We start from the raw sequence: 8121 nt of genomic DNA on the forward strand, positions 1-8121 counted from the left end.
CCCCTCGAGTTTGGACTGCAGATTCCATGTCCCACCCTGCACCATTCCTTTACAATAATGTTTTCGTGATCTCGCATTACAAAAGGGAAGATTTCAGGCCGTTTCCAAGAAAAGGGAGTATGCCAGACATCCAACACTGCAGATAGAGGGAAAACATGCCAGAGCCGAGACGTCCATAGGGTTTGGTTATCCACTTTGTTTATAAATATTCCCCTGAAATTTGGTGAAAAATGCATCCAATCCAGAGTCATTATAATGCGAGGAGAAAAAGCCCAGAAATACATGCGGAACTGCTCACAAGTACAGTGAAAATGATGGCTGTTTATTTGATATATTTTTATAGCATGTGAATTCACTTTACTGAAAAATGTGTGCTCATGCATGTCAAGTGGGAACAGACCCATTAAACAGGCAGTATAGTGGAACGCAATCGGCACTCTTTATACAAGAAGAGAGCATTTCTCTATCCTGGGAGTATTATTGGTTTAGAGCACTTTGCAATCACAATTTCTCAGAATATGTGACACCAAGGTGCAGTTATACGCAGCAAGCATTTGATTAAGCAACAGAGCAAGCGTTTCGTCTTTCTTGTGGCACAAAGAAAAAGGATAAACATTCACATTGCTGCATTATTGTTGTAATTCCGCAGAAATCATTGGGTGTGTTTTCTTTTAGTTACTGTGGACAGAAGGTGTCCTAGGGGGTCATTTACGGAGCAGGGGTTTATCTGACGTCAAAGCATCCCAGGCAACATTACTGCCACCTGGGCCCTTGCTAATAATGCCCCAGACAAATCGACTAACTCTTATGTTGCCCAGCGCAGGGCTGCAAAAACGTCACCAAAGGCTGACTGTGCCGTCCGCGGGGACTCGCTGATGACGCTCAACGAGATCTGATTTCGATTGTCTAAGATTAGACTGCGTACTCACAGGGAAATGAGCGAGTCTCCATTGAATCGCGATCCCAGCTCGGGCCCTGCTTTTAGGGGGAGAGCACAACAAAGAATATTAAGCGCTACAAATGTTTTAAAAATAAAATGAATACTTTTATTCAGCAAGGACTCAGAGGCATTGCATTGATCAAAGTGTCAGTAAAGACATCTATAATGTTACGAGATTTCAAGAAAAGATTTTCATTTCAAATAAATGCTGTTCTATTGAACTTTCTATTCATCGAGGCAAGGGCGTAACCATGTCTTAGACATGTTTTTTTTGTTTTTGTTTTTTTGCCGCATGTGTGTGTGTGTGTGTGTGGTGGTGGTGGTGGGGGGGTATTTAAAGGAATTAAATGATTAAAGGATTAAAAGGGATTTAAGGAAATAAAAAAAAGAAATAAGAACGGTAAAAGTTCCAGTTCTATTGGAGTTATAAAGTAAACTGTTTTCAAATAATGGTAGTGATATGAATGTAAAAGTAGATATATGCATTTAATTTAAACCCAGATAGCAAAAAATATCGGCACGGCTTCTTTTTGCCGCCGGCTCTAAGCTGTCGGCTATAGGTGCGTCCCGCTGGCGGTGATGAAACGTTTGCCGCCGAATACGTCACTCCCATTTCTTGCGAGATGCCGCGGCCGACTAGCCGGCGGGCCGCCGGCTTCATTTTCTCTGGCGGTTGCCTCCGCCTAATGGACCGCGGCCGGCTGGCGGCAAGCCGCTGTGAAATACAAGGATTTCTACTCTCAAATTCGACCAGCCACGTTGGCTATGTTTGGCTTGTTGGGAAATAGAGTGGAACTGACAGCATTTTAACTAGTTCTCACATTTGAAGCGATTATAAAATCATAATAGCCTATATGTGAATTATATCAAATATTAGTTTTTTTGCTCCAAAGCCATTAGGGTTTATAACAGATTCTTGACTCTTGATTCCATGATAAGGTTAGGTTTAGGAAATTACATTTAAATTTTCACTTGATTATTTGCATGTCGAGTGTGTTTAAACAGTGTTGGTCAATTTGACCCATGAATGTAATACTTTTGTTTTTTTTTAGCATAATAGGAGGGTTAAGAAAGTTTGAAAGTTCATTTTAGGATAACACTTATTTTTGTATTGCCCTTTTTTTCTATTTCTTTTTGGACTGACTTTAAAATAGACATGACAAAAAATTTGAACTAACTTCATGACATTTTACTTTGTTTTCAAAACCCATATTTTTCTGAAAAACAAAAATATATTGTTAATTATTTAGGAAAAATTCTACATTCATAAGACAAGAATAACTCAAAAGAAGCCCTCTAATATTACCTCTTATAAAGCTGATTTTTACAACTTTGAAACCCTCTCAAACATGAGGTCGCAAAACAAAAAGCTTACAAAAACAGAAACCTGAAAGCTTTTCAATTTCATGTGACTGCCTTAATATTATAAAGTATTTTCTATCTCAGAATTCTTATTTTTATGATTTATTTTATATACAGTGTTACATTTGTTGTTATTCTTTGTTCTACATATTCGGAACTGTACCACAATGCTTTATTATTTTTATTTTTCTCTCATTGTACTTTTTGTATTGTACTTGTCTATACATGTACTAATTTAAATAAAAATAAAAAAATAAAAAACAGAGAAGTACCTCCACCGGCCGAGAGGGGCAGTATACCTAAAAAAGGCGGAAGACAAACCGGTAAAACATACAGATTTACCAACAGCGGCCGCTCATCACATGGTTTTAGTATTTGAAGAGAGGAGATCAGAAAATATCCTCGACTACGAGCGTTTAAGTAAGTACATGTTTCCTTTTTGTGTCACACAATATTATGTTCATTTTTGATGTATATACCGGTAGGTTGTTTTAATTAGTTTGTTCAGACACGCACGCTGATATAGTGCACAATGCACAGTGTTGGCTAACACGTGCTGTTTCGCCTTTTTTACACACTGAGTTCAAGCATGTTCTACATGTTAAAATGTATCTAGCTACTGTAGGTAAGTTAGCCAAAGCTTTACATCTAGAAAGACTTAAGTTTAACTTTTGGTGTTTTCTAACAAAACAGAATGATGTATATAGGTTATTTAAATGATTGAGTTAGTCCGAACAAGCATGCTGCTAGGTCAGTTTTAGCAAGTGTTAGCTAACATGTGCTGTGTTGCTACTGTTCTTCTAGCGTTTAAGGTCATTTATGAGTTATTTCTCTGAACTGCTGTACTTTTTATGTTTGAGGACAATGCAGTTTACTTGAATCACTATACTGAATGAATACATTTTACTGTTCCACATTTGGCTGACCAGTTTTTCCCCCCACAGCATAGCTACTGTATATTCTGTATATAACGTTAACAATGCGGTTTTGTTCACATTTTCTTGCAGATACCTTGACCAGAGCACAATCGGTTATCTTCATCCACGAGACCTACTGTTGGACAATCGTTTCGGCTTTCAAGGTAAATAAATTGTTAGTCACAATGTCTAGTTACTGGGCTATAAGGAGAAGAATATTGAAAGGAGTTGAGATGGACAAACAGGAAATTGCAGATGTTGGAAACTTTAACAGTATGGAAAATTGTGCCTGTAGTTGTTGTTTTATATATATATATATATATATATATATATATATATATATATATATATATATATATATATAATATAATATAATATAATTAAAATAAAATATTTTTTATGTAGATTTCCAGAATGAGAACCAAGCCCTGAGGGAAAGCAATGCACAAGCAGGTGAGAACATGCACTCTTTCTTAAATTTTACTTTTTTGACTGTGATATAGGTCCAAAATTACCAAATGCCTTTCATTTTGTAGCTTCGGATGACAGCGGCTCACTTCATGAGCAGGTGAAGCAAGTTGGGACAATGTTGATGACGTTTGCTCGTACTGGGCAATCAGGTACAACTTGCAAACAACACCTGTGGTTGTTGGTTTAATTCCCACTGGGGCCACCTGTACATGTAGTAGACCTAGTTGTAAATGTCATAGTTTAGTAGTTGAGGGACCAGGACTGACTGCTTTATTCTTTTATTCTGTGAACCCCTGTAGGTGCAGATCAGACCCTAATGCTGCGACGTCTTGGAGAGTTTGGCGATGTTGTGCGTAGCATGGACAACAAAATGGACACTATGCTGCAACATTTCAGTGCCAATGTGTCTTTTGGAGAGTTATCCCTGCCAGGGGGCTTGACAACAGTTTGAGGCAGGATAAAGAGCTCCAGGAACGATTTGTAAGTGTGCTGATTTTGTTTATAATGCTTTAGGGTAATCTAAAAAGTAAAATTTAAGATTGTACACTGCATATTCTACAGTCTGAATCCACAGCCTGTCACATTTTTATATTTATGTATGAGAAGCTTCAGAGATATGTAATTTGTAACACTTTTTTGTATTTTCAGCTTCGGTTTTTGGCAATCAAATGTGGGAGGGACCTAAAGACAACCGTGTGGCGAATACTTCAGAGTATCTTCTCTAATCACCTTTCCATTAATACAACCTGGACGGGTGTAGGGGATAAAGCATGTTTTATCCATGTTCCTGAAGACCATTGTTCAAAGTAATATATATAAATATATAAATTTGTTATATATTTAAGTAGATGTGTGTGGCCTTATGACATTCACATGGAATGACAGATCTGTATTTTCTACAGGAGCCATCCGGAAGAACCCGGCAACCCAGGATGCCACTGATGAGGCGGTCCAGGTTAGCGCCATGCGTTACCTGAAAGGAGCATCTGATCGTGAAGGTGGAAAAAGACGCCGCACAGCTGAGAGGGACCCACAGCCGACCTCTTACACCTAGGCTGACTACTGACACCTGGAACCCTTTCTTTATCCTGCAGTCAGTAACATCAAGACCCCTAAAGAAGCCAGAAGTTTCAGGCTACACTCACCCAATCCACACTGTTCACTGTGGAAATTACTTTTTTTTTATTCCCTGTGACCCTGCCTTGAAGGCAGCTCCTTGGATAGATATGGGATGGCGAGGTTGTTTGTCCTTTATATAGGCGCACAAGAAATCACTGAAGATAAGCCAATTTGCGCTGCCTCATTCTGGAGGTCGGGGAAAACCGGAGAACCCATAGTCAGGCTTGTTATAATGTTCTGTTCTACTACTGTTCTATTCTTCTCCAGAGCTTTACTCTAAATTATTACCATTTATCCTATTGTTAGAAATGGCTTGTTAAATGTGATGTTATACCTCGATTTATTTGGTATCCTGCACATTCTTTGGTACCAAATATCCTCATTATTTGATATAATATTTAATGGTAATTCTTTTCATCCCAGAGCTGACCTATTTGTTATTAACAAATATTGTAAGTGTTATAATTTGCTTGTAAGGCTGTTTTTTTTTTTTTTTTTAACCAAAATTTAATTGGAAACATGCAGGTTCTTTAGTAAAAATGTTTTGTTATTTATAGGCCTATTTAAGCTTATTTATTGTCTGTTATATTTCATTTATATTATCTTGTATCATTGACAGTTAATGTACTTTGAAATGTGGAATAAAAATGCCAAATGGGAATTTATCTGGTTTGTTCAATTATTATCCATCATAAACTGCATGTTACAAATATATGAATAATAAATAAATATATATATTATTTATTACACAATAAGCGGAGGCAGATCGCTCGAAAATAGCGTTTGCCTCCGACGGGCCGCCTTTTGGTATAAAGGCGGCGGAACGGCGGTTTGCCTGCGGGCCGGCGGCGGTACGAAGGCGGTAGGAAGCCGGCTGCCGCTTTTAAAAAGCGGCTGCCGCCGGCGGTGCGCCGTCAAACGTGTTTGCGATTACGCAATTCTGACGCTTCTACAGCCGCCGGATCACCGCCGGTGGTCCGCCGACTCATTGCTATCTGGGAAGGTACACTCTAAAAACTTTTGATGAGCAGCAATACAGTATATATTACTGTTTTTTGACCTGTATACAATATTACCAACAGTTTAAACTCATGTAACAAACATTTTAGAAGTAATAATTAAACATTTAAAAGTAATTCAGGTGTAATCAACCAGTCTGTTGCTATCCCATTTCCACCGTATCAACGCTGGTCCTCGAGCCTGAGATGGACTCACGCTCTGCGGGTGGACTTTGAACTTCAGACCGCAGTCCTGTGTCGTAGCCGCTGCGATGCGCCTGACTCCTTAAACCGCCAATAAACAAACAGTGCACAATTCTGAGAACATTTTATCTTCTGAATTAATTATATTAATTAACTTTAGATATAAAGTCGTGTTTTATGCAAGGCATCATCAGGTGTTTGAATCACGCAAAAAGACGGACGAGACACTCGTTTAGGTGACTCACATTGCGTCCCTGTATGTTGTTTTGCATTAAATAAAATAATTTTAAGCACAGTAATGATTTTATGGATAAAATAAAACACACAAACCTGAATTTCACATAGGAAGTGCTTCAATTCTGGAGACAAAATATTGTCTTGAGTTTAAATATTTTATTATGCAAAGCTTCCGCGAAGAAAAACAGTTCCAAACAGTTTTAAGCCTTTATCTATTGCTGAAATTTGAAGATTTGTTTTTACCATACATGTTGAAAAATAAAAATTAGCCCATGATTTACTCATCCTCAAGTCATCCTAGGTGTATATGACATTCTTCTTTCAGACGAATACAATCAGAGTTATAAAAAAAGTAGACACGTTTAAGTTCACCCAAAAATGAAAATTCTGTCATTAATTACTTACCCTCATGTCGTTCGACACCTGTAAGACCTCCGTTCATCTTCGGAACACAAATGAAGATATTTTAGTTGAAATCCGATGTATTTCAAAACACGGCATCATGAAGCTTCGAAGCATTATGAATCAGCGAGTCGAATCATGATTTGGATCGCGTGTGAAAACGGCCAAACTGCTGAAATCACGCGACTTTGGCGATTCAAACCGCTGAATTCACTCACTGAATCATAACGCTTCGAAGCTTCATGATGCAGTGTTTTGAAATCGTCATCACTATATAAATCGTTATTTAGGGTTTTTTGGAGAAGCTCTGAAGGGAGGGTGGGATCTCATGCTTTTAAAGCTAGCTTGCTTTTGCTAGCCTCTCCCAAATTGCCCATTTAAGAGTAAAAGATTAAGGGCCAGATTTACTAAACAAGGCAAGAGTAGCGCAAATTAGCGTCTTGTTTAAGACTTGCTTTTTTGAGGCGGTAAATAATGGTGCAAATACCAGTACATTAACAAGTGCAAACTTAGTAAATCACCTTGCGTGATTCATTTAAATACTCTCCTTCCATAAATGTTGCGTCTGAAAGGGAAACTCTTACAAATGCATACGCAGTAAGGTCAGCTGCAAAAATAACCCTGTCCACGCCTTTTCAGCGCTAATTTTTCACTGCGTGTCTTTAGTAAATCCCGATAGTAGTTTAACGCCAAAAGAGGGTTTGCACTGGCGCAAGCTGTGAGTAAATCTGGCCCTAACTGTTTTTAGCCATTTTAGCTATTTTGCCAACTACCGCCAAACTCTCCAAAATTCCAAATCAAAACTTTAAACCACATTTGCAAACTCAGCATCAGCAAATCCCAAACAGGCAGACACCTGTACAGATACCTGTAAATTCCATCAGCTAAATAACAGTGACCTGTCATCAGATTCTTCTTTGCTGTTTCCAGAGTTTAAAGCTGTCACAGAGACTGGTGTGATTTCCCAGGACACCTATTTCAATGATAGCTATCAGGCAGTGAAGACATTTTATGTGTGGTATTCCACAAAAATAAATAAAATTCACTTCAAACCCAGCAAGACATGGCACAGCAGTCAAAAATGTAACTCCAACACATAAGTACAACAATTATAAAACAAAAATAGCACAGAAAGAAGCAACAGACTCAAAAACATATGTGACCCTGGACCACAAAACCAGTCATAAGGGTCAATTTTTTAAAATTGAGATTTACACATCATCTGAATGCTGAATAATTAACCTTTCCTTTCGTATATGGTTTTTTAGGATAGGACAATATTTGGCTATTACTATCTGAGAGTGCAAAAAAAAATCTAAATATTGAGAAAATCGCAAAAAACTTTTGAAAACAGGTTTCATAGTGTTTTTGAAAACAATATGTCATGCGCATGCATATCACGTGTTCAGTCTATAGGCACATAGTTTTATTTACAAAGTGACATCACCAACTACTGTCCTGGCAGCAGAAT

General features: G+C 38.0%; 1 protein-coding gene across 1 annotated transcript in view; it reads left to right on the forward strand.

Annotated features, from left to right (window-relative positions):
• The window catches only part of LOC307128776 (uncharacterized protein), a gene marked incomplete at its 5' end in the record, with an annotated part of 8372 nt that extends 2900 nt beyond the window's left edge, over nt 1-5472 (forward strand). The window contains 6 exons of the mRNA XM_079820719.1: nt 3247-3383; nt 3625-3672; nt 3756-3839; nt 3990-4170; nt 4339-4496; nt 4593-5472. Coding sequence (XP_079676845.1) covers nt 3247-3383; nt 3625-3672; nt 3756-3839; nt 3990-4141 — 421 coding nt within the window. The 3' untranslated portion in view covers nt 4142-4170; nt 4339-4496; nt 4593-5472. The remainder of the gene's footprint in view (nt 1-3246; nt 3384-3624; nt 3673-3755; nt 3840-3989; nt 4171-4338; nt 4497-4592) is intronic.
• Between the last annotated feature and the right edge of the window lie 2649 nt (nt 5473-8121).

Source organism: Gobio gobio, assembly GCF_949357685.1.
Source record: "Gobio gobio genome assembly, chromosome: 7".
Taxonomy (NCBI): domain Eukaryota; kingdom Metazoa; phylum Chordata; class Actinopteri; order Cypriniformes; family Gobionidae; genus Gobio; species Gobio gobio.